The 27,899-nt window shown below is 44.3% G+C and overlaps 1 protein-coding gene across 6 annotated transcripts in view; it reads right to left on the bottom strand.

Moving 5' to 3' along the window:
- LPIN2 (lipin 2) overlaps window positions 1-27,899 on the bottom strand; it is an 85,093-nt gene that overhangs the window by 53,999 nt on the left and 3,195 nt on the right. For 2 of the 6 annotated variants that reach the window (XM_032602941.1, XM_032602938.1), the window contains exon 1: window positions 5,330-5,531. The exons of 3 other annotated variants lie outside the window; for them this stretch is intronic. In XM_032602941.1, the coding sequence (XP_032458832.1) occupies window positions 5,330-5,416 (87 nt within the window). In that variant the 5' untranslated portion in view covers window positions 5,417-5,531. Of the gene's footprint in view, window positions 1-5,329; window positions 5,535-27,899 lie in introns of those variants that run through there. One more of the 6 variants, XR_004345413.1, reaches the window with a different exon arrangement.

Raw genomic sequence — 27,899 nt, forward strand, 5'->3', positions numbered from 1 at the left:
CACCGCTGTGCTGTTCCTGCCACAAACACACGCCCTCCATCTCATCAGGAGACACCACAGACAAACTCCAGCTGAGGGGAGCTCCACAGAGTAACTGACCAGCACTCACCTCAGCAGTTTACGTCACAAAAGGGAAGACTGAGGGCGGTCAGTGACTGGAAGATGACAGACGTGACCAACTACACGCAGATCCAGGCTGGGTCCTCCAACAGAAAAGGCCTGTAGCAGGGAAATCTGAACAGAGTCTGCAGTTTCAAAGACAAAACAATTCCCGGGCTCCACCGCCTCCCCAGTTCTGACTGTCTGTCTGGGAAATCTATATTTTACACTTAAAGCTCAGCAGGGGCTCTGGTGACCGTCCAACTCAGGAATCACCGAGGAGGCCTGAGGAATCCCGATGGCCAGGCCACCCCAAGTGACAGGGACAAGTGACCCCAAATGGCAGCTTGTCAAGCTGTGTCTGATGACCGTAGGCAAGTGCGTCAGCGTTCAGGGAGGGACAGAACCCAGGGGTGTGCCTGTCCTGTCCCGCCTCCCTTGAAGGAATGACATTTCCAACGTAATTGCAATCTTCTGAGTGTCTATTACGGTTACGGTTATGACTTCATGCTTTGTTAGAACGTAAAACAAAGATGACCAAAGGTTTTTACAACCTCAGCCTCTGCCCCTTGACCTGACTGAATGCAGCCTCTCTATGCGCAGGTCAAGTGGAGTTCAGCCGCATCTCAGCAAGTGACTGACACTCTAGAGATAACACAGCTCCCCTCCAGCCTTCCCGGAACCCGCTTCAGGCACGTTTCTGACAAAGGTCTTTTCCACACAGATCTGGGCTGAGGCCGAGATGCTACACCAAGGGCACACACAGTTCTGACATGATTTCGTCGCAGAGTTGAAACGATATCCAACAAAATAAGATCAGCATATTGTTATTTCCACCCATTGAAAAATACCCTTCCTAAATGTCTTAAATTAAGCAAAGATGATTCTAGGTTATGCAATAGGCTTCAAAGAAGAAACAAATACAAAAGATATATATTTATATATATATATATATTTTTTTTTTTTTCGGTACGCGGGCCTCTCACTGTTGTGGCCTCTCCCGTTGCGGAGCACAGGCTCAGGATGCGCAGGCCCAGCGGCCATGGCCCACGGGCCCAGCCGTCCCACGGCACGTGGGATCCTCCCGGACCCGGGCACGAACCCGCGTCCCCTGCATCGGCAGGCGGACTCCCAACCACTGCGCCACCAGGGAAGCCCTATATATGTATTTTTTTTAGAACAAGCAGCAAAACAGCAAAAGTATCAACTAAACATTTTCCCTACTTTCAAAGAGACAATGTACAGTACCTATGCAAGAATGATTTTAGAAATGGTGTCTAATCTTTTCTTCAGAAGAACTGGGCTGGTTTTGAATATTTAATACCTAAGATATGAATATAAAACACAAATTATATATAACGATAAGAGTTTTGCTGAGAGAGGTTAACAGTTTTTTTTTATATATAAATTTATTTGTTTTATTTTATTTTTGGCTGCATTGGGTCTTCACTGCTGTGCGCAGGCTTTCTCTAGTTGCAGCAAGCAGGGGCTACTCTTCGTTGTGGTGTGCGGGCTTCTCACTGCGGTGGCTTCTCTTGTTGCGGAGCACGGGCTCCAGGCACACAGGCTTCAGTAGTTGTGGCACACGGGCTCAGTAGTTGTGGCCCGCAGGCTCTAGAGAGCAGGTTCAGTAGTTGTGGCACGTGGGCTTAGCTGCTCCCTGGCATGTAGGATCTTCCAGGGCGAGGGCTCGAACCCGTCTCCCCTGCATTGGCAGGCAGATTCTTAACCACTGAGCCACCAGAGAAGTCCCAAGGTTAACGATTTTATTCTGATCCTTTCAGGGAGTTGTGTCCAATCCCTCTAGACTGCACCGACACCTGGTCGAGACAGCTAGAGACACGGGATGGAATTCCAATCCTACGCACAAAGTGGCCCTGGACCAGACCTGCAGTCCTGGGCTCACCCAGGTCTATGGGGCCAACGGCCGGGCTCCCAGGACCGAGCATCCAGGCAAACTAAATAAGGTGCTCGTCACACAGCCATCTGGTAGAAATCTGTCTAGCTGTGCTACTCACAAACTCAGAGCAGCAAATAATTCAGACATATTAGTAACAGCAAACAAAAAGATCTGTGAGGGCTTCCCTGGTGGCGCAGCGGTTAAGAATCCGCCTGCCAATGCAGGGGACACGGGTTCGAGCCCTTATCCAGGAAGATCCCACACACCGTGGAGCAACTAAGCCCGTGTATCACAACTACTGAGCCTGCGCTCTAGAGCCTGCAAGCCACAACTACTGAGCCTACGTGCCACAACTACTGAAGCCCTCATGCCTAAAGCCCATGCTCCGCAACAAGAGAAGCCACCACAATGAGAAGCCCGCTCAAGGAAGAGTAGCCCCTGCTTGCCGCAGCTAGAGAAACCCTGCACACAGCAACGAAGACCCAACGCAGCCAAAAAGAAATAAATTTATTAAAAAAAAAAAAAGATCTGTGAGCACCTAGTGGATTCAGTGTGGCACGATAAATATTCGGTGAACGAAGAGAATTTTGTTTTCAGCTGGTGGTTCAGTCACGCACCACACAGCAGTGCTGTAACTGTGCTTTAACAGTGGGCCACCACTAAGTCCCTCCTGAAAGCAGATGGAGCATAAATGCAAAAATGGATAATAAATAACTTTCAAACAGCCTGTACATACTTCTGGCCACAGCCTCTAAGCTACCCTCCCCCAAATTCCTGAGCTCATCTGAGATCTCAGTATTAACAGGCAATCAATCAAGTTGTAAAAACAAAGATTCTTGGAGAATGTGCTCCCCCAAACTGCCTGACTGGTAACATCACCACATTTCTGTGAGGAAATGAAATTCTGTGCAACTAAATATTTAATTAGTGTTGTGACCACTGTCCACCTAGAGGAAAGCATTTGGTTTTAGACCCATTCACCAGTGTGGTTCCAGGATTCTGTGAAGCAGGGGGTGATATCAGATGCACCAAGCTGGGGGCGGCCACTTCTGCACCCAGCTCAGCATAAGGCACTTGCCCCGCCTACAGGGTGACTTGCTGTCTTCCACCTCTGTGGTAAATAAATATAAACATACAGTAAATGTGTATGTTTATAAACACGCAGTAAATAATATAAACATACAAAGTTCTCTCTGAAAAAGGGGAGCTTTTTAGACTCGAGCAGGCCCTTTGATAAAGAGCACAGAGGAGCGAGGACGGCCTGAACAGGTCCTCCTAACCCCCCTGCAGGGGTTCTCACCTCTAGTAAGAACGGCCAGATGCCCTCCAGGGCCCATTCCAGCTCTAACCCACAGAAAGACTCGATTCTAGGAGCATTTCTTAGGATTACAACTTTGGCTAAGAACTCCTGTAATACATTCTGCTCTAATTTAAAAAACGCAAAGTAATTTAAAATAAGTGGGGGAAAATAAGGCCAGCAGATTATTTTGTAACTTCAAGGTTATTTGAATATGAAATAACTTGGCCTCTTCCTTGCCAAATAAAGGAATTATATTCTTTTGTTTAAAAATTATAGAAATACGATTTTTTAAAAAAAATCCCCATTTCTAACAAAGCCCAGAAGTTTCCTCATGGTTTTTTAAACCATGAGATTTTTACATTTACATTCCAAACACATAAAATCATCTCCTTTATGATGGAGACTTTCACGTTCCAACAGGAGGTGTGCGCAAACAGCATACGACCAGCAAGGAGCGTCGGGGTCACTGAAGGCCTGGACCCTGAGATTCCCCCTCAACGCCCACACCCAGGTTACAAAGTCTCCTACACAATCAGCACAGCTCATTAAGCCGATAGCAAATCCCGTGTCCTGAACACCAGCCATTCAGAAAAACCAAGTTTCTCTTGGAGCTGGGAGGTGACTCATGCAACTTCAATGTTCTAATGTTAACATAAAAAGAAATGTCATAAAATGCAGCCCAAACACCCGCTGCCCTCGCTCTAGAAGACACCAGCAGCAGGAAGCAGACTTCTTCCTGTGATGAGCGGCTTGCGCGTGCTGGTGCTACTCACTAAATGAATTTTTAAACTATTTCACAGCCAGCTGTGTTCACCATTCTCCCTTCTGACCTTTACAACAAATGTGCAGGAATCCGCATATACATATACTCTGTACTATTAAAATGCAATTTCAAAAGTAAATGACCTCTCTCCGTAGCCCCTGACTTCCATTCCTAGTCAAACGATGTCTAGTTCCACCAGTTCCCGAGATCCCCAGCGAGTACATTTTTGCCAACAGGTCCAAAGGCAAAAAGCACACAGATGTGTAACATTTTTAAAGGTGACAAAAATTTGCACAACTTTAAAACTAAAATCAACCTGATTATGAGCCACAGATTTTAGAAATTGTATAATTTTTGCCTTGTTTATTTTACACTTGTTTTCATAAAAATGTACACCCCTCATTTTCTAAAAACTACCTTCACCTCACTGTATTTACTTCAAATCATTTTACAGAAAAGGCTTCCATGGGTAAAGTTAAATTATACTGTCCTTAATTCACCTGATTGTTTCCTTAATGCAGACTTCTAAAACTTACACTTTCATGTGACCTGTTTTATTTTATGTCTCATAAGAGAGGAAACTCTAGATTAAAAACTCAGACAATCTGCATTTTTCCCCACATATTTCAAGATTAGAAATTCTGTTTGCCACCACAGGAGAAAAAAGACTGCTGTCACTCTTCCCCATCACATATCAGAATAAGATGCCAGTTTCAAAATATTAGTTTAAGTTTTCACAAATATTTGGCTAGGACAACAAAAATCATAAAACAAACCAACAAACTCATAGAGAGATCAGATTTAGGGCCACCAGAGGCAGGCTGGGGGATGGGGAACTGGGTGAAGTCAGTCAAAGAATCTGAAAGACAGGGAAAAAAAAAACATAAACCTTTTCAATGGTTTTTATTCCTCAACTACTACAATTAGATGCAAAGAGAATGTGAAACGAGATACATTTCCTGGGAAACCTAGTTTCAAAAACATTCTCAGTTTAAAGCAGCAACTTCATTTTTTTCTAAGCAGAAAGTTATTATTTGTTAAATAATAAATAGAAAAGGGTAGAGACGGTGTAGAGTGAAGGAGGGAGAGCAGGTAGCCAAAGATTTCTGTTGAATACAACATTTAAAAGTTAATAAAATTCATTCTGATGCTACATTTTCCAAGGAAAAGGCATCAGCCGATCTCCCCGGCGGTCTTCCCGCCCCCTCCTCACAGCATATCCCAGGTGGAGAAAGCGGGGAGGCGGAAGCTGGTGGATGTAACTCACCAAGATGCCAGCAGGGGCCCTTCCACCGTAAACACCTTCAGCAACCTTCTCCTCCTCATCTTCACTATCATCTTCCAAGGAAAACATCTTAAAACTGAACTAGTTCATCAGAATGTCTTTTTTTCAGAGATGAAGGCACACTTCTAAGTTATTAAAACAGAAAAGCTGTTCTGCTGGGCAAACTGTCTGCAGACACAGTAATATGGTTAAAACTGAAAGGAAATGGCTCTTAAAAAAAAAAAAAGCAATGTATGCATAACTTTACCAGTAAGATTTGCTGAAAGCCTCAACCCTGTCCCTCTGAAGCAGATAAGCAGGGGCACGGGATGGGCTGTGCTGCGTGTTTACACCAAGTCCTGCCCAAGCACAGGAGCCTCACTGCGCTTCCATCGCACGGGACACGAATTGAGTTAATGATTCCCTAAATCAATTGCATCCTCATTTTTTAGATATCAAAACTACACATAAGAAGAAGTAATCTTCAATAAATTAATCATGTAAGGGAACACAGTTTACATATACTTTCTAAGCATCAGTGAGCTTCCCAAAGACAGCCAGGTGACATATGCTTTATAGAACTCAAATCACTGAAATGTTTCGCTTTGTCATATTGCCATGACCCAATGCATTTCCACGATTCTGAATGGGAGCTAACCTGCTCCGCACTGCAAATAATGAACAAATTATAATAACAATTTGTTACTGTATGCTAACATAGCATTAGTTATACTAACGTCGTAACAGTAACATTACATAACATAATAACAAACAATTTAACTTCAAGAGTATGACAATACAACACTAAAATTCAAACATCCTGGTATTTCCTTTCCAGCTGTTAGTAAGTCAACATACAGAAACTTCAAGTGAATTTTTCTAAAAACCTAACACACACTAACACAGAGACAAAACGTCAATTTTTAAATTAAAATACACTATTTTTTGCAAGCCAGTGTCTAGGACTGTGCTGTTAAAAATAGCCATTATCCACATGACTACGTTTGCAATGTGGCTAGTGCCAAATGATATGCGCTGTGAGTATAAAACACACAGAATGAAAACAGAATGTGAAATAATTTCATAATTTTATATATATATATATAAGGTTACTTGTTGAAATGAAAATACTTTGGATATACTGAGTTAAATAAGATATATTCTTAAAATTAATTTTACCTGCTTTTAATTTTTTAATGTTACTAGAAATTTTTAAATGACAATGTGCCTCCCATTATATTTCTACTAGAGCACGACTTTACAGTCCTGAGACAATCTTGAGAACAAGGGCGGAAAGGAACATTCAGCCAGAGTTCCATTAATGGAGAGCTGAGGGTGACAGGAGTTTTCATCATTCCACAGAAGTAGTTAAATTCATCAATATACTAACTGATCCTCAGATATTTAATAATGTTCACATTATTAAACGTTTTCTCTATTCTAAACATCGCAGAAGACAAAACTTCCAAATATTTGACCAAGTGGCTGTTGGTAATGTTTACTATAGCAATATACCAAGATACACATAATAAAAATGTTAAATGGCAAAATTTAAAACAAATTTCACCAAAATTAGAAATGGGAAAATGTATCCTGCATTCAAAGCATTATACTGCCTTCTACCCACACATTAACGTGAAGGGCCCACGGGCACTTGTAATCCAAGTCAATACACGTCATGTACACAAATTCCCCCTTTCACAAGGGAAGTGATTTTTTTGGTCTATCACACAGTGTATAAAATTTTAAACCTCTTCCTTCCTCCATGTCCCCCTGCAGTCCCAGATTCTCAGCATCAGATGGTAATAAAAACCCACACTGGGGTGCTGCCCGTGGGAAAGAACGGAGAAGTGGGAAGTCAGGGAGAAGGCGAAGTGAGGAGAGGAGGAGAAAGGGGGTTCCGGAGAAGCTACAAGGAAGATGGGGAAGAGGGAAAAGCAGAGGAAATAGAAGTTGGAAGAGACAAGAAAATATGCCAGTGGAACGACAGACAGGAGAGGGGAAACTAAGTAGGGGGTGGGTGGAGAGCGAAGACACAGGGAAAAGAAAAATGTGAAAAACCTGATCCATTTTAAATGTGAGGAAACTGAGGCCCAGAGAGGTCAGGCAATTATCCCAAGGCCACCCGCTCAGTGGGCACATGCTGCCAGGTTGAGGCCCCCAGCGGAAGTGCTGGGGGAAGGGGTCCGACAGGAGTGAGGGAACGAGGCCTGAGCCAGGAGGGCAGAGGCTGTCCGGCAACCTTGACCTCACCGCCTCTTACACAACGTGCAGGCTCCAGGCCAGCCACCTGGGCTTCCGGCGAGCCTGGGTGCTGTCTCACCATGTGGTTTGGATCCATGACTCTCAGATGCTCTGACGGCAAAAAGCATGGACCCCAGACCCAGACAGAGGGTGAGCTCACCCTCCCAACACCAATTCCCCACAAGGGCGCGCACCTCCTGCTGCGTCTGGGCACCGCCTGCCCCCAGGCTGGGACCTGCCGCTTCCATAACTTGGTGGTGGCGCTTTTCAGACTTGGTCGATAAAATTTAAAAATCACAACCAACAATTCTTCATCATCCCTATGATTTTTTTTCAAAGAAAAATGCTACTGTATTGTCAAGACTTTTTATCTACAGGCTAAGATAAGAATAAATGGTTGTGCGTCAAGAAAAACTACTTTTTATTTTTGCACAGCATCTTCAATAATCTTAAGAAAATAAACAAAAAGGCAGGTGGAAGTTGGAAGCCTTTTTTTCCAAGACTTAAATATTTCAAGAAAAAGATTCGTTGAAAGCTAGCTCAGGGACACAAAACTTAAATGCTGGCCGGGAGAGTCAGAATCTTGTTCCGATTCCACAGCTGATGACGCTTGTAAAACATACACCTTCTTTATTTTTTTCCACCACTAATCCCATAAATGTATGAGACTAGGTATAAAGGGCTTCTTAAAAAAATGTAAGAATTTATAATTTCCTAACATGAAATTTTTTAATTGAAATTGGGCTAATTGGTTAAACAGAAATACCTTTATGCCACAAGTTATACTCTGTTTTTACTGCAAAACATGAAAATATTGATAATCTACTCCCCCTAGTGGTCATAATGTGGAATAGCAACATATTTCTACTGAATTACCAATGAAGAGGTGAGAAAGCTAAGAAGTTTTCATTAGTAAAAATTTATGATGAAAATATTTTTTAAAGCCTCAGTTACAAAGAGTTCATAATCTCCACCATAATTATTCTACAGTGAAGGAATTAACTCAGGTGCATTGCTGCATTTTCAAGGCCACTCATGGCAGAGACCCACACAGAAAAGGACCGGAGCCTACATTAATGCATATAAAATTTTTCTTTCCATATCTGCAATTACTTGTAATTAATGTTTGCCCATGAAAACAACCCAAAAGGGACAGATATGCTTTCTTCAAAACCAAGAGAAATTCTTCTTGATACCACTCTGAGGTTTTCCAAACTTCTGTAGTTTAGCCACTTATTGGAGAATGGCTATTTCATCTACTCAAGTTCCAGTCTTTCATTATGTCCTCATACAACCCCCAAAACTCTAAACAGCATAATTAGTGACAATTTCATTTGAGCTGTGAATGAATGAATGATCAAACACAAACAGGTCGTTCTAGGAACAGAGGAGAAAAAAACAGGAAGAGTCTCCTGAGGTCAGAAGGCCCGGCTTAAAGTGACTCTCCCAACAATAGTCTTCTTGAAGACTGACATTTTACCTTTAAAATTCAACACGTTTTGCATTCTACTTTGAAACATCCATTTTTTTAAATATGAAGGGAAAAAAAAGGCTAACTGGTCAAAGTTTTCTTCTACCAAGTTCCAGGGTTAATGTACCATGTTTACTGTACAAATGGCCTAAAATATCCTCAGTCCCATCCCAGTTTAAGGAGTCTGGGACTAAACATCTCTGAGCTCTATTTCTCTGACTAATGTTTTAGGTCAAACTTTCACCCCATATTTTGAGACCAGAGAGACAATAGTGGGTTGTCCGCAGCCGTCAAGTGTGGGATCCTTAAGAGCAAAGCTTAAACGGCCCAATTAAGGATCAGAAGAACCACGTCTTGACTTGTGTCCCACATTCTGGACAACACTTCCAATAAAATAAAGCCAAGTGGGAAACCCTCTGCCCTGCTCAGAACCCCCAGGGCAGCAGCCTCACTGGGGGTGTGTGTGTCTGTGTCACGTTAATCACAACTGTTTCCATTTAAATGTTTGTCTATTTCTTCTCTCACTTCACCCTCTGAATAGCAGTTTGCAATGGTCCTGTACCCAGGGTAACACTCAGGGGCAACACTCTAAGAAAATAAGCCATTTTCTGCATGAGGGCTGTGTCACCCCATTTTGCTCACACTCTAGAAATCCTGTTGAAACATAAGTCGTTTTATTATCAAATTCAAAAAACAGTATATAATTTTTAAAGTGTGGTCCTTTAATCTTTAACAACAAATTCTCTGCTATAAACTCACACCTAGAAGAAGCACACAGTGCATCACAACAGCAGTGACACCAAGTACAGGTAACGTCAGGAGACACAGGGCTGGGGTTCCCCACTCTGGGTCCACGGGAATGGCTCAGAGCTCACCAAAGGAAATTACAACAAACAAATGAAGTAATCAAGGACAGATGAGATTATTAACACAATCCTGAGAAGAACAGGAGAAAATGTCACAAATTGTGAGATCAGCGTCCTATAGGGACCCGTGTCAGTCACACTCACATTCCTCGCCTCTTAAGAGGCATTTCCACTTCTGTAGCTGGTTCCACACAACATTTTTCACTAAAGATTTTCTGGACCACTTGAAAAACTGGTGATGGTGGTTTTAATTATTTTGCTGCTGTGATTTCATCTCCAAAAAATTGCTTACAATTTTCTCTATTTTAAAACTATTGGTAATTAGCTGGTACTCTCCTTCCTGCCGTCTTCAATCTGGATAAACAAATTGCTACGGTAATGCCGAGTAATTACTCAGAAGCCAGGAACTCAGCAATAATCTCTTGGATATGCAGTTTCTTGGGGAGAATAAAAATTCTATCATATATAAAATTCAAACAAATAATAATAAGTATACTAGGATTTCAACAGACAAGTATACAAAGGACAAACTATCAGGAACACCAAGAACCTGTTCACATCTTACATGGAGAAGCCAGGATGTACACCAAGGCCTGCTTGACTCCAGAGCCTCTGCTTTTAACCGTGTTGTTGGTGTTTAATTCACAACTTGCTTGCTATCATGTTAGCAGGCTTAAACAAAATACCACCCAAGCAGTTGGGACTGTCATTTTAATAAAGAATCATCATGAGTGCGGCTAAGAGCCACCCCACAGGACAGATGGTCTGTAGCCTTAAATGGGCATCCAATGGAGCCTGGAAACCCTGCTTGGTTTCTGTGGTCAGCCTGCTCTCCCAGTTTCTCTTTCTTTTTCCAACTTCCATGTTTCTCAACCTGACTGCATTCCCATCACCCTTCCCTCCCCATCTCAAATTCTTGTACGCAGGTCACTGTGTTCTTTGGTAATGAACAGCAAACGTGGCTAAACCACGCTGCTACGAGAATAACTTAAGGAATTTACTTTTACAATTGGAAGATTCTAGTGCTACATTTAAGTCTGTTACCAGATTTTACTTAACTAGTGAAATTTAAATTAAAACAAAAAATCAGAATTGTTAGATTACTGCCTTTCAGAGGCTGAATCTGCCTACTCCAATATAAAGTTCCCCTGGACTTCCCTGGCAGTCCAGCAGTTAAGACTCTGTGCTTCCACTGCAGGGGGTGCAGGTTCGATCCCTGGTTGGGGAACTAAGATCCCGCATGCGCCAAAGTGCAACAACAACAAAAAAAGTTCCTCTGAGATGTATTTTAAAAAGTAAAACTTGTAGTAGTGGTACCCAGATGTATACAGTTCTACTACACACGTACAGAAGAATGCAATTCCAAGATGGCAGGAGTAGTTGCACCCTTCGTTGAAGGTAAAGCCTTAAGTCACCTTTGCTACAGAGAGGTTAAACGCTAGTAATATGTCTAACATTTAAGCCTGCAATGTCTGGGCGCACACAGGATCCAAGAAAGCACAGAGGCATCTGAAAGCAGCAACATTGGAAGAAAGGTTCCCCCTCTTCTAAGTATGCTGCACCACTGAAACAAAAACTGAGTGTGACGTTTTATTACAATTTATTTTTCTTCCACACTCAACATACTTCATAAGGCTCTCTGAGAAACAGGGTATATACTTTGTGTAAAAATCACTGGCCTTTGCAGCAAACTAATTTGACTCAAGTTTTTAATGCATACTTTAATCATAAAACTTCTGGACGTGAAAAGAAATAAGCAAACAAAGGTAATATAAGCTAAATGTTCATGAGAAACTGTACAGTAAACCAGTATTTACATTGAAATCATTCAAGGAAACACAATATTGGCAACCCAGCATTCTTTATCTAGTGTCTAACTGAGTCACACTCCAGAGTTAGTCCTTTGCACATATTATCGCTGATCTATACAACTTCTGTGAAAGACAGATTTGCTTTATCCCTATATCTTACAAATGAAAAAACAGAGGCTCAGAGGAATTATGTACTATATCCAAGGTTACCAACTAATAGTAACCAAGTTGGTTAAAACTTGGTTTTTTTAAAAATCTATTTATTCTGGCTGTGTTGGGTCTTTGTTGCTGTGCGCGGGCTTTCTCTAGTTGTGGCGAGCAGGGGCTACTCTGTTATGGTGTGCGGGCTTCTCATTGTAGTGGCTTCTCTTGTTGTGGAGCATGGGCTCTAGGCACACGGGGTTCAGTAGTTGTGGCACGTGGGCTCAGTAGTTGAGGCTCACGGGTCCTAGAGTACAGGCTCAGTAGTTGTGGCGCACGGGCTTAGTTGCTCCGCAGCACATGGGATCATCCAGGACCAGGGCTTGACCCTGTGTCCTCTGCATTGGCAGGAGGATTCCCAACCACTGCGCCACCAGGGAAGCCCCACCAGCTAATTTTTTAAAGTGCCAAATCCAGGTTCAAACCCTAATCCACTTAGTTTCAAACCTCAAGATGTCTCCATAGTAACTTCTAGGACACAATACTTAATTTGGAACTCAAATTTGATGTGTTAGATATTTTTAAAATCTCAAATACAGGGACTTACCTGGTGGCGCAGTGGTTAAGAATCCGCCTGCCAATGCAGGGGACACGGGTTCAATCCCTGGTCCAGGAAGATCCCACATGCTGCGGGAGCAACTAAGCCCGTGAGCCACAACAACTGAGCCTGCGTGCCTCAACTACCGAAGCCCGTGCTCCTAGAGCCCGTGCTCCACAGCAAGAGAAGCCACCGCCATGAGAAGCCCGCACACCACAGCGAAGAGTAGCCCATGCTCACCGCAACTAGAGAAAGCCTGCGCACAGTAACGAAGACCCAACGCGGCCAAAAATAAATAAATAAATATTTTAAAATCTCAAATACAATAAATCTAAAAGAATAAAATATCTAGAATAAATCTAAAAGAATAAAGAAATGAAATTAGCCAAAGAGCTGAACATTTACATATTTATAATTACAAAACACTGCTAAATTTAAAAGGACTAAAATAAATAGATACCTTGTCTTCATGGATACAAAGACTTAATATTGTTGAAATGTCAATAGTACCCAAAGCAATCTACAGATTCAATGCAATCCCTATCAAAATCCCAACCGATTTTTTTTTTTTTTTTGCAGATACAGAAAGTCAGTCCTCAAATTGATATGGAATTGCAAGGGGCCAAAACAACCTTGAAAAAGAACAAAGTTCCTGATTCCAAAACTTATTATAAAGCTACGGTAATCAAAACAATGTGGTACTGCCTTAAAGATAGACATATACACCAATGGAACAGATTCCAGAGTCTAGAAATAAACCCAAATATATATGGCCAATTGTTTTCTGACAAGGGTGCCAAGTCCATTCAATGGGGAAAGAACACTCTCTTCCACATATGGTTCAGAGACAACTCTGACTCCAGAGCCTTTCCAATTAACCATACTGTTGGTGTTTAATTCACACATACAAAAGACACAATGTATAAGACACTGTATATAAAATAATTAACTCAAAATGGATCAAAGACCTAAATAAGAGGTAAAACCATGAAACTTAATGATTCTTAGATATAACACCAAAAACATGAGTAATGAAAGATAAACTGGATTGCATCAAAATTTAAAACTTTTTTTGGCCACACCACGCGGCTTGCAGGATCTCAGTTCCCTGACCAGGGACTGAGCCCTGGCCACGGCAGTAAAAGCCCAGAATCCTAACCACTAAGCCAGCAGGGAACTCCCTAAAACTTATTTCCTTCACCAAAGGACCTTACCAAGACAGTGAAAAAACAACCTATGGAATGGGAGAAAGGATCTGCAAATCATATATCTAATAAGAGTTTCATGTCCAGAATATGTAAAGAACTTTTACAACTCAACAACAAAAGGCAACCTAATTAAAATACGGGCAAAAGGCTTAAGTATCTCTCTGAAGAAAACGGCCAATAAGTACATGAAAAGATTGCTCTACATCATTAATCATCAAAGAAATGCAGATCAAAACCACAAAGAAATACCACTTCATACTCACTGATGGCTATTTTTTTAAAAAACCAAATTGAAAAGCGTTGAGGATGTAGAAAAACCTTTCCAGTGTGTGGAGGGTGCAGCACCCCTTACCTCCTCACTCAATGTCAGTGGCAGTTTCCCCAGCTGTGACAATCAAAAATGCCTCCACTGTTTCTGAGTGTCCCCTGGGAGCAAAATTCTTCCAGCTGTGAACCACGGGTTTATCTAGATAGCGTGTGGCCCTGTATTTATACACTGGTTCTGGTTAGAGGTGGGCCAGGCAGGCACACACACAGCTTGGGCTCCGAATTTAGAGAGACTGAGTTTTAAATTATCGTTCCACCACTTACCAGGTACCCTGACACGTAACCGTCCTAAGCTTCAGTCTGACCTGAGCCTCATACGACCCCTCCATAGAGCCAACCCCTCCCCAGGGTCACAGCGGTGGCCAGAGAGGACTGCTTCCACAGTTGAAGGAGGTGGTTCAAGGAGGTGGGCCTTCCCAGGACAGACCCCTCCCCACGTCCTCGGCTGCAGCTCCTCTCTGAAGTACCCAGAGAATGGTATCTGATGCACATTTCCTGAGTTGTTTTTACAGACGCTAAAACTCCCACCAAATGGAAGAAATTAACTACTTGATGACCATGAGACCTACCGGCACCTAAGGACTGATAATGTGACACCACCCTGTTACCTTACCGTCAACCAAGTTACCTCAACCATCAGCCAATCAGAGAATTGCGCGCACGAGCTGGGACGCCCCTCCCTCATCTTGCCTTTAAAGGTGCTTTGCTGAAAGCCATGGGGAGTTCGGGTGTTTGGAGCACAAGCTGCCCTGGACTCCCTGCTTGGCGCCCTGAAATAAACGCTGCACTTGCCTTCACCACGACCCAGTGTCAGCAGATTGGCTTTACTGCTGGCTTTATTGCGTGTGGCGAGTGGACCCAAGTTTGGTTCAGTAGCAGTAGCACCTGGAAACTACTAGGTACTTCGCAGATATTAGATCGCTTCCTTCTTTCATTAGAAAACAATGTACAGACGGCCCCCAGCTTACAATGGTTTGGCCTGTGAATTTTTACTTTATAATGGTGTGAAAGCAACACGCGTTCAGTAGAAACCCTCCTTCACATTTTGAATTTTGATCCTTCCCTGGCTAGTGACAGGCCTGCCCTACGAACCCCTCTCGCGATGCCGAGCAGAGGCGGCCCCAGCTCCCGTCAGCCGCACGATCCCGAGGGCAAATAACTGAGGCCCTTACAGCCATTCTGCACCCAGACAACCGTTCTGTTTTCCACTTTCAGTGCAGTATTCAATCAGTCACACGTGAGAGTCAACACTTCATTATAAAATAGGCTTTGTTAGATGATCCTGCCCAACTGTAGGCTACTAAAGTGTTCTGAGCACGTTTAAGGTAGGCTAGGCCAAGCTATGATGTTTGGTAGGTGAGGTGTATTAAATGCATTTCCGATTTAGCATCTTTCCAAATTAGGATGGGTTCATCAGGATGTAACCCCATCGTAAGCCGAGGAAGATCTGTATTGAAAAGCTCTGAGACCTATGCCCTGTAGGTGCCTAACGGGTGACTGTTAGGCTAGGATCCCTGCCATCAAGGAGCCCACTATTTGGTGAGGGACACAGGAAAGTAAACAAATGACTTATGACCTAATTCCCACTTCGGTCAACAGCTCTTCTTATCTCTTTGTTTTAGCTTCCCAAACCATTTCCCCGTTGCCTAAGGCCCATCCAAATGAGGTCTACCCTTCAGCCTATTTGTGCAAATAGCATGCGTCTAATTCATATTCCAGTCCCAAAGAGCCAAATTAGGACTGACATGGGTGGGAAGAGCCCTACAGGTATAGGGAAGGGTCTTCAGGTAAAAACTACTAGATCCAGCTACTCCCCCACCCTGTGTCCAAAGCAGACTGCCCTCCCCAAGAGACAAGGAAGGCATCTTCCCCACGCTACCTAACTCTACTTAACGTGAATGCTGTCCTTTAATCACTGCGGAGGCTACACAATAAACCAACCCCATTTTTGTACCACCGTCCAGCATATTACTGGTACTCTTCTTTTTTTCTGAAAGAACTACCTTGAAATTAAATGTAGGTGCTACACAGGATAAAAACCAGTATCACTACTCTGCAGTCACAACTCTTAAAACAGTACAAAAGTAAGTATGACTCATTTCTCTGCCGTGCCTGATCCACCAGACGCTCTGAATGACTTCCGGCTATTTCCAAAACCTAAGCGACCTCGAGGGGTAAAGATCTTCTACCGTTGAGCATAACGGGATATATTTCAAGACTGAAGCAATCTGAAAAGGAAGGGGTGTTCAAAGCGTCTCCCATCGTAACAGCGTCGCTGAGACGCACATACCGCCGCTGAAGCGGGCAAAGCACAGTTTGATTGCATATGTTTTCAGTCATACTCCTCCAGAGAGACATTCTTTGATAGGAGTACGAACAGATTCCTTATTACCCATTTGTAATGGAGTGCAAAACTGAAGAACCTGAGGTAATTAGATCTTAGGGGTAAACGTCAGACTTATTAATAACATAAGCATCTGTAATTGAAACAGCAGTATTTTTCCTCATGAATAATGTCCATCAATTATCACCATCCATCACTCCCGCCTCAGCAGGCGGCGTGAGGCCGCAGGAAAGAAATGACTATTTGCTCACATCCCAGGACAGCAGGTACATATGCACGTATCTATTCAGCAAGCATCACGCACACACACACCCCAGAACAACAGAACCACACCCCGTTCCCCCCTCCCCACCATTTGGTTTTATAGAGACCTTGCCACCAGCACCATGTTCTCTACATTTGCCAGGAACCCCAAGGCGGACTGTAAACCTCTGCGCAAGAGGTGCCAGATTCAATGCTTCATGAATACGCAACTTCGATGTTGGAGGCTTGTATTTCTCTAAACTTAACTCAAATTCAAGGGAGTATTAGTGAGGTCAAAGCTCAGCCCTCGCCTTCTAGACACCATCCGAGTGTGAAGCCCTTGTGCCAGGACAGCTCTCACTTGGTGTCAGTGAGCTGCAATGGAATCAGGGGTCATGGTGCCACAATTCTAGTTAAAAGGTGACTTCTGCCGCATAAACAATTAGACCAACCTCTCTCACTGCATCAATCACCTTTTATCGACTCCAGCAGCGGAGAGGAGGGTCTTCCTTCATTACTAGCAGCACACTAATTAAACAAACAGGAAAAAAACAAGCACCAACCCCTCAGCTTACTTAACTGATGTCATAAAAGTGACCAGGAGAATTCCTCAGCTCCTGTAACACAGATTCCCAAGCTGCGCAAGGGAGCATCGCACAGCCAAACTCTAGGCTCCCTTGCATTTAACTGTCAGGAAGGCAGCCCCCAGTTTCTCAGAGGGAAGTCCTCTAGATCAGGAAGCACAAATTCACCACTTTCTACTCTTCTTTCTGGGACTACCTGTCTCAGTTAGAGAGCACGTGGAGACCACGAGGCCGGGACACAGGGATGTGAACTCCTTCCCTCGTGGCCACCCAGCTCCGGACATCCCAGACCGCGGCTGCAGAGGGGCCCGGGGACCAGGACGAGGCTGTGGACCTGGGCGAGTCTTCCAGCAATGACAATGAAAACACACACAGCTCCAACTTCATGCTGGACCGTGCACAGTGCCTCCCGGGACCCCGGTAGTTTTCAGACGTGTTAGGAGGGGGACATCCCTCTCGGGGCTCTGGGTGGACACTTGGGTGGATAAATGATGTGGGAGCAGCTGCGCCGCTGCTGCCAGCACCACCCGACACGCACATCACTGAGTGGTGCCCTAGTGTCACACAGCTCCACAAACAGACACCAGGTGAGGCTGCGCCTTGCGGGGGCTCACGATCTGACCTGCACACGAGCTCCTGCAAGATGAGAGAGAAGGATTTCCAAGAGCAACAGCGAGTCAGTGAGGCAACATTTGAAATGTTGGAAAATAAAGCCCGTTTCTCACATCGATCTGTTTAAAAGCAGCATCTACTTTGATGTGCTGTTCGCTGTTCGATTCTGAGCTGGGATCAAGCCATGAACTTGGCTGACAAGGTACCTCCCCTCCCAGCACTTACATTCTAATGCTAAGGAGAGAGAGAGGCAACAAATGAAAAACACAATTCTAGACTGGGATAACTCTCATGAAGGAAGTCAAAGAGTGTATGGGAGGAAGGGCAGGAGTGGTGACTTCAGGTAACAGCCAGATCTGAAAAGGAAATAGAGCGCAGCTAACATGGGAGCCAGAGCACCAGGGCCCGGCCGATACTGCTCACCTAACTACGCCAGGACAGACTCCGGATTCACTTTCTCACAAGACACTGGTGCTGTTCTTTCTTTAGGCATTTTGCCAACCTGCAAATTACTTTAGAAACAAAGCCAGAGTAGAAAATGAGGTGACTCAGATACTACGTTATAAAACATTCAGGAAACCAGTGGAAATTTTAGCAGTCACACAGTCTGAACAAAAATCTCCAGGTGTAATCTAAAAATTGCTTCCTCAGAGTTGCTTTCTGACCTTGGTGAAGATGGATGGGACTAAAAGCATCTTTTAAAATGTTATAATAACCAGACATTCTGTTGACACAAAGGATGTTACACACTTTATCTTCATTCCCTCTTGAAACTCACTGTTAGGAGCTGAACTGTGCCCCCAGAGTAAGCTGACGTTCTCACCCTCGATGCCTCAGCAGGCGACCTTATTCGGAAATAGGATCTTTACAGAGGTAACTGAGTTAAAATGAGGTCATTAGGGCGGGCCCTAAACCAATGACTGGCTCCCTTGTAAAAAGGGGATATCTGGACAAAGACAAACAGATACACACACGGGGAGAATGCCGCGAGAACATGAGACAGTGCTCCAGGTGCTGCCACCTACAAGGAATGCCCGATGTCGCCAGCTAACCGAGAGCGGCCCTCAAGGAACCGGCCCCACTGACACCTCGAACTGCCTCCAGAACTTTGAGACAACACATTTCTGTTATTTAATCCATCCGTTTGTGGCACTTTGTGACGGTGGCCCTAGCAAACGAATCCACTCACCAACGCAACAGGCAAGAAATGTAACAGGAGTAACTGTTAAGTACGAGGAGAAAGTTTAGAGGAAATGGACGACGTCATGGAAGAGGTCAAGTTTTTGAAAGAGGAAAGGCGGAGAAAAAAAGGAGGACTAGACAGGAAGTGCTCAAAAGCCCTCCTCGGTGGAGAGATGTCAAAAACCATGACAACTCTAAGAAAATTTCTGAGTCAAAGCCACAATTTTCCAAATTGAACGTTCCCACGGGGCCCAGCACAGCGGAGAAGCAGCAGCCGCCCTGCCAGGCTCCACAGAAGGCCGTCACGATGGGAGGGGCCGTGGACGGTGTCCAGGGCCCCGCGGTATCCTGGAGGGAAAGGTTCAGAGACACCGCGCGGGGCTCGGGCAGAGGATGCGCGGCTGCAGGGAGCTCTGCGGGGGGTGAAGCCACACAGGCCGAGGGGCGCCCACCACCCTGGGTGTCCTCCCGGCCTCTGACCCACCGAGACCAGGGGACAGACACGCTCGCAAGCCACCAGGGCGGGGCTGCGGGTCTCCATCACACCCAGCCCAGCGCGGCCACCACCAGGGCTGGGGATCATGAGGAGAAAGAGCTGGCGAGAGCACCTGGAGAGGGGAGAGGACGGGAAGAGGGGCGGGGAGGGGGAGACACGGGCATTTAAAAGTTTGGGACTTCTCAACAGTAACAAGTCAAAATTCTAAAGGAAAAGTATTTCCGCTCTAGCATTCTACAGCCAGCCTCCCGATGAAGGACGAGGCTAGAACAACATTTCCGGATGCGTAAACCTTATGAACCTGCCCTCCGGTGAAGCTTTCCTCCACGCCCAGCGGGACCAGGAGCCCGAGGGAGAAGAAGTGGGAAACGGACCCGACACAGGGACCCAAGGCAGGCGAGGGTCACGGAGACCAGGCGAGGGGTCTGGAGCTCTCTCGGAAATCGGAAATTGGGGGCCTGACACACAAGCCAACACGACAACTAATAAGCGTGGAATCAAGTCCCACAAGAAACAGGTAAAAGAGTTGAAGGAGCTGCTTCTAAGAAGCAGTCAACAGCCCTGAGGAAGAGACTCTCGTGCGTTTCACCGCATACCTCAAAGTCCCATTTGAATTTTTAAACTATACATTAAAAAAAAAAAAAAAACTTAAAAATGTTTTAAGATGAAAAGAATTATTATGTGATGCAGCCTTATAAAATGAATCTTATTCACAGGAATGAAAACTACTAAAGAAAAGAAAAAAAAACAAATGAACAAGGAAATTTAAATATAGCAAAGTTCGGACTTCCCTGGTGGCACAGTAGTAAACAACCTGCCTGCCAAGGCAGGGGACACGGGTTCAAGCCCTGGTCTGGGAAGATCCCACGTGTTGCAGAGCAACTAAGCCCATGCACCACAATTACTGAGCCTGCGCTCTAGAGCCTGCGAGCCACAACTACTGAGCCCATGTGCCACAATTACTGAAGCCCGCGTGCCTAGAGCCTGTGCTCCACAAGAGAAGCCACCGCAATGAGAAGCCTGCGCACCGCAACCAAGAGGAGCCCCAGCTTGCCACAACTAGAGAAAGCCCGCATGCAGCAATGAAGGCCCAGCGCAGCCAAAAATAAATAAATAAATAATAAATTCATTAAATAAATAAATACAGCAAAGTTCCCATCAAGTTATCTAGTTGATTCACTTGGAGCAGGGAAATGTCCTAACACAAAAGCACTTTTCCATTCTATGGCAAGGATATCAGCAAAAGATTTAGCCAACATTTAAAAGGATGACATTCAGCAGATGGAAAAAAAAGATCAGCTATCCTAACAATACAGGTATATTAGTATTTTTCAACTAGTAGAGGATAAAATTTTATGTAGCTTTATAATCTAAGGAAATTTTTCTGAAAATGATTAGAGCTTGCAGAAAAATGTCAACTACTTAGAGACGTTATAAACTAGTCAGCAAGATAATTTTTTTCTTTTAGTTAGGTTTTAGTTAAGTATTCACCTGCACTATATATACCAGATATATAAGACAGCTTTGTCTTCTAGATACAACAAAAATAAGGCTCTACCTGCAGGCCTCACAACAAAACTTATACAGCCAGAGATAAAACGACAGCCAAAATCACAAGGCTTAAATCTGTAAACATGCATAGTGCCTAAGACACATACAAAACTGCTCAATTACGAAGATATATTTCCTATTTTGACACTATAAAGATAAATGTTCTGGGTCAAGGAAGAAATTTCAAGCACAGAAAGCAGTATTTTTGAGACATAAACGTCTTTCAACTGAACATCATATTCTCATGCTAAAAATGTAAGCACTGAAGCTCTCTCCCAGATGCTTCCTTTGGTCCCTTTCAATCCCCGTGCACAGTACTCCTTTCTCAATCCCACCCTGCACAGCTTGGAGCAGCAAAATGTCCTAACACAAAAGCCCTTTTCCATTCTATGGCAAGAATAACAGCATACCCCTACAAGAATACATGCTACTTCAGGGCAAGGCGGCTGTTCTACTCGCCTTTCTGCCCTGAGCCTCTAGACACTGGTGTCCCTTGTCCAGTTAGAGCTCCCAGCCTGCCACCCTACCTCTGTTCCTTGGGGTGGCTTGAGGCTCTGGTTTAACACACAACCTCCTCAAACCCTCAGAATCAGCCCAGCAGAAGGTACTGTGGTCTCCACGTTACAGATGAGACAACTGAGTAAACTGAACACCAAAAGTGTGTTCCAGGACTTGGAAATTCCTGAAGGTCTATGAATGTATTTCTGTTTAATGGGAAGTTCCCCTGCACTGAAGAACTGATAAATCCCAAGTCATTAATTTATTCACGATAAACGAAACACCATTAAAGCTCCGTAGAGGACTTCCTTGGTGGCACAGTGGTTAAGAATCTGCCTGTCAATGTAGGGGCCAAAGGTTCGATCCCTGGTCCGGGAAGATCCCACACGCTGCAGAGCAACTAAGCCCGTGCACCACAACTACGGAGCCTGCGCTCTAGAGCCCGTGTGCCACAACTACTGAGCCTGCGTGCCACAACTACCGAAGCCTGTGCACCTAGAGCCCGTGCTCCGCAAGGAGAAGCCACTGCAATGAGAGAAGCCCGCAACGAAGAGTAGCCCCCACCTGCTGCAACTAGAGAAAGCCCACGTGCAGCAACGACAACCCACCGCAGCCAACAAAACAAAACAAAACCTCCATTAGAATCTTTCTGCAGATGTAGTTGGCAAGTGAGTCAAATGATACAGTGACGAGAGCACCAGTTCACAAAAACTCAGACTCAGGTACTCAACAACATTAGGGGTTTCAGCCAGCTGCCCCCATGGGTGGAGGGGGAACGAGGCTCCTACATGGAGGAGGAAGCTGGAAGCTCCGTCCAACTCCGGAATGTTGGACCTCCGTGCTGCTATGCGTGGTCCAGTCCCAGGTAACCAGGGGTCACAGAGGACGCTCCTCAAATCAGCAGTCAAAGGTACCTGGGAAGATCCTTGAAGAAGGGGTGGGTTTGGATTCTGACAAACTATGTCGCTAAGCCCAGCTCTCCTTCTCAACACTAAATAGAACCACCTTCCTCTCAGGCTCAGCTGAGAGCAATATTAAGCCAGCGTTTAGGGACCCTGTTTTAAACACTCTGTCCTGATTCATCATAGCGATGTGATCACGCTGTGGAAGCGGGCAGAGGGAAATCAGCTTCACATCATCCAATTTGTTCCAGAGCCGCCCGGGGTGGGGGGCGGGGGGGGGGGGGAGCATCACCTCCACTGTTCCCTCCGCTGGCTTTTCTCGCCCTGGCACAGTTGGTTTTGCACATATAAATGATTCAGAGAAACCCAAGCCTCCTATATAGCAGGTGCTATCTTTCTAGCAATTTATAGATGCTGACACTAAGAATAAGTTCTCCAGTTCTACCTAATCAAGTCAAAACAAAACCCTAAAATTGATGTCAAGCAGATGCAGGAGAATCCTTACGGTCCTTGGGCAGCTTGGTGGTGATGGAGCCAGGGCAATGCCACCGCAAAGCTGCGAGCCTTCAGCAAAGCTCTTTCAGCCCCACCAGCATCACCTAGAAAATGGGACTACTATCTCCATCTTGCAGGGTCATTGTGGCTCTTGAGATAATTTGTGTAAACCACAAGCCCTCACCCAAAGAAAGTGTTCAATCATGTAACTGCAACAGTAATGACAACCTTTCACAAACATTAAACACCTCCTAGAAATTCAGTGTTCCTAAAAAGTAGGCATCAGCACCATTTTACAGACCAAGAGTCTCAGCAGCTCTCTTTTAAAGACCCCCAAATTCCAAATTCTTACTTTTCAAATAACATTACTTCGGCAAGTTTTTTTTAATTGGCTGAGCCAGTTAGAAAACCCTGCAACAAAAGATCAGTCCTTTCTCAAAAGGTATTTAATACACATTTTAAATGATAAAACAGAGAGCTTTCTCTCTTAAGTGATACTTCCCTGAATAAGGCCTGTCTCTGTGTAGTTCATATGTAGAGATGACTGTTAACATTATTTGAAATTCATCCCAAAAACTGTTGAAATTTTAAAGAGATATAATATGTGGGCAGATGCTTTGGAATGTTTTACAAAGAAAAAAATAATTACACGTAGAATCCTAAAGAAGCAAAAAGTATATTCACACAGAATCTTAAAGGAAACAAAAAGTATATTCCCTACGGGTCTGCTGTAAGCCCAAGCATTCCTTGACTCAGGCTGGTTCAGAAAAAAGACGCATCACTTTACAAGGATCACAGATCTACGACTCAACCTTTGGGGGAAGTACCATATCACATCAGGGAGCAGCAACTCAGATTTCTTAATTCACATGAACTGTCTGACGGGTCCGCTGTCTCACAGTTGATAACAATACAAAATCACACAATAAAATTAACAGATGATTTTATATTGAATAGCTCCTACCTTTGAAGGGCCTCTCTTTTAGAATGAATGAAACAGCACGTCTCTAGTACAGCAGGACACACCTATCTTGCCGGGAGCCAGAAATGTCACATCATCATGAACTGAACAGATGAGAACCATCCTGGCCATTGTACAACTCCCGTTTGTTTATTCAGAGGTAGAAAAAAGGCTTTTAGGTGGATTTCAATTCCAGATTAACCAATGAACGCTTTTGTTTATAATTAAGATACTTTCTCTATAAAAAAGAAAACATCTTACTATAGATTTAAAAACAGATGGGTTAAACCCTCCCTTCCATTATATTTCAGAAATAGGTAAATGCAGAAATTCAGTCAGTCACTAAAGGTGTGACTTGGTACCATACACCTATCTTCCTTCTTGCAGGAAAGTCACTAGTTCCAGCCTTAGAGTTTCTGAAGGATGCTTTCCCCATCCTCAGCTTCTCCTCTTTGTCCATAACTACTTAATTATAACCACCAAAACCAAATAATTTTTAAACCTAGATAATGGTACCTCTTCTCTTTGAAATATTAGGGACTTTAATCATGTTTCTTAAACTTTTCAAATCCATGTTCCTTTACACTCCCTATAATGTTACGTAAAACATACAACAAATTAACAAATGACCAAAAAGTTAAAAATCAAAACAATAGGAGAAAGCACAACAGACCTTCAAAGCCCCCAATGCCCTGCAAGTACCAGGTCTGCACAGCCGCTCGGGCTCCCTCCATCCGATTCCTCCTGCTCATCGACCTGTGAGGGCCCGACCCTTCCCCTCTTTCCCCTTCACAGAGACTTTTAAATTTACAGATCCAGTCCCCACAGCCGTCCCCCAACAGTGCCCATGTTTAAATGTTCCTCCGCCTCCTCAAGCTGTCCTTTCTCTACTAGAATCTGACAAACCTTTAAGGCTGGCTTCTTAATCCACCCAACACTACCTCTCTCTCCTACTCCGGCCCTCGGTTCAAGATTTACAGAGCGAAGGAGGCAAACTGGTCGCAGGGAGTGTCTGAAAATTAAGGAGACAGTCGTTATTTCCTCTAATCCTGGTTAAGGCTAGAGGAAAGCCACAGGTGACTTGAGAGCAAACACAATGCAGCACAGAACAAGCAGAACAGCAACTATATCATCAACACTGTGAAGGGTTTGCCTCCTGCAGCTGATCAAGGGAAGTGAGTCTTGAGGACTGGATACACAGGTGGAGACGGCTGGGAAAAAACTGAACTGAGAGCACAGGGAAACTCAGATTTGCTAAAATAGGCGAGAACAGACCATTGCAGATTCATGAACAGGAAAGATGAAAAAGATGCCTGAAGTTGAAAACAACTTAGAATTTGTAAACCACTTTGAATTTCACTTATACTCTGCCTGGTTGAAAAAAATAAGTTGAGACAGTTCAGACAAATTTACCTATAACTAAACAATAAAGTGAAGGGAACTGGTACAAAAAATAAGGATATGAAATGAGATAAAGGCAACAAACGCAGTTACTCTTCATAAAGTTAACTACAGAAGTAAAGACTTTCGAAACTGTCCAAATATGCCAAAAAGTCAGTTGAAGGCGATCCATCAGCTACCCAGACTCTACAAGGAGTGCTTTTCTGGAAGCCAATGTTTCTCCTCCAAAGAGGCAGGAAAGCCTTACTTGGATGGTTCACGTTTAAAATATATGACACTGCAGATAGACACAAACACCGCATAATAAAGTTCTGAATTCTGATGACAAAAACAGACAGCACATTCCAAATGGCTTTTTAAAAGATCGCCTTCTAGTAGTCTCTCAAATTACACATTTGACCTAAATAACCTAAAAATAATTTTAAAAGGTCCCACTCCTAACAACACATAAACCCCTTGCCTTTTGGCCACACCCTCCTTGTACAGACGTGCGATGAAGGCAGGAAAAGGATCTGATGCTGCAACCGCAGCGCCACGCTTTACAAGGGGGAATGAACTCTGGCTCCTTCCTTCCTCACTTCCTTGTAGCAATTTTAACACCAATCTAACTGACAAACAGCGGCACTGAAACCTAGCGTTCAAAGCCTTCAGAGGAAAAAGATTCTAAACTATCATCAGTGAATCAAGTAAGAAAAAATGTGTGCTGTATCATCATTCTAATCCCAAAGTCACACTAAGGGCTTTATTTTGCATCGCAGCACCGTTTATCTCCTAGTGGATTCTTTCTTCCTTCTCCTTCCCTCTTGATGGAATGGAAACTTAGGGCAGAATCCTCCAGTCCCAGGGTTTCACAGCAGGGCCAGACCACCTGGGCCCAGCTCCCTGTTGTCAGTCAGGGCGGCTGAGAGGAGCACCGCAGAGGCCGGAGCGGCCACACCACACAGGCTGCCACGGACTCACAGAGATACCAAGTGACTTCATCTGGACCCTGGGGGTGAGCAACTTCTCCGTTATTATCCTAGACTACAGGACCCCACACATGTGAAGTGTTTAGTGGTAGTAACAGTGTGTTACTAAAATAAAGAATCAAGCCCAAGGCAGGGAAGGTGGATTCCAAAAATCAGAGCTAATAGCCAGCAAAGTCGCCAAGACGACTTCTTATTCAAATACCATATTACCAAAATCTAGCCATAAAGCTTACTGCTCCAGCCTGTGGGAACTATCCTCAAAGTTTTAGTAAGACATCATTTATATAGGATTCTGCCAACTGATGGCTCTGCTTGCCAACCTGTGAGCTGTCTCACCATAAAGAAGGCAAATGAGAGGTCAGAGAACTCTGGGGCTCAGCCAGAAAGAAAACTTACTTCTAAATGAAGGGAATAAGATCAAAACAGGCTTTCAAAATAAAGGTCTCAAACCACTGCCCAGCGATTGATGAGAAACTCAGTGTGCACACACATACACACGCAATGACAGCCGCTGTCAAGAAGGAAAGAATTTAAATTAAAGGCGGGCAGACTTAAAGGGAAACTTCCGGACAGGTTGCTAAGCACCCACGGGAGGCAGCTCATTCTACCTCCTCACAAGACAAGCCCGGTGTCCCCGCGCTGTCACATATGAGGAAATGCCTATATGAAGACACACACCCATGAGAAATAGCTGTCGACACAGAGAACCAAGCTATATTTAAACTCGATATTAATATTTAAACTAAACATTGCAAAATGTTCACTGGAATGCTCGTCAGCTTAACTTAACCTTTTACCACCTCTAGTGAGTGGCACTGCCAGGATTATTCATCCAAAGCTCCCAATTCAGGACAGTTGCGTGAACTGGCCCTCAGGTCACACTGCCTGCTGCTTCCTACCTTCATTCTACAGACCTCCGCAGGGGTCTCTTCTAAAAGCTGGCTCTGCGCTGGGTGCCGGCAGCTACGAGACTGGCCTTCGAGGACTCAGTCTAGCGCAGGAGACAACACAGCCAGTAACCAAAACATGACAATCCAGGTGACGAGTACCTTTTATGGCTGTAAGAATGTAACAATAAAGGACACAGAGCCCCAGTGACGAGTACCTTTTATGGCTGTAAGAATGTAACAATAAAGGACACAGAGCCCCAGCTGACCCTATTATTTGCTTCTTACCAGTGGCTTCACTGTAGTTTTGGATGGCTCTCCTATGCTCCCATTTCCTGTTCCTCCAAAACAAAGCTTCTCTGTTAGCTCTCAACCATGCCATCCATCATTAGAACTTACCATCTCATTTCTAGCATTCTACAGCCGTCACCACCCACACCTGGGCCTGGATATACTGGAATCTGATACATCACCACCACATGTAAGTGGAGGGAAGCAGCCACCCACACCGTCCACTGCTCTTCCACACGTGGCCTTGGGCCTGCTTCTCATACTCTGGCCGAGTATGGCCTGAGGGTATCTGCCCTTCGGGCAAAGAGAATGCTGCACTAGGGGACCAGACACCGAGGGCTACATTACTCGAATCCTTCCCCCGCCGCTCCCACCTCTGCTACACCTGCCGCACTTTTCAATCTGAAACCTCTGAGAACAATCAGTATCAAACGATCGACATATAAGCCATTAGGGGGGCACTAACTAACTTGTAAATTCTTCAAAATATAT

This window comes from Phocoena sinus, chromosome 14 (assembly GCF_008692025.1).
Source record: "Phocoena sinus isolate mPhoSin1 chromosome 14, mPhoSin1.pri, whole genome shotgun sequence".
Taxonomy (NCBI): Eukaryota; Metazoa; Chordata; class Mammalia; order Artiodactyla; family Phocoenidae; genus Phocoena; species Phocoena sinus.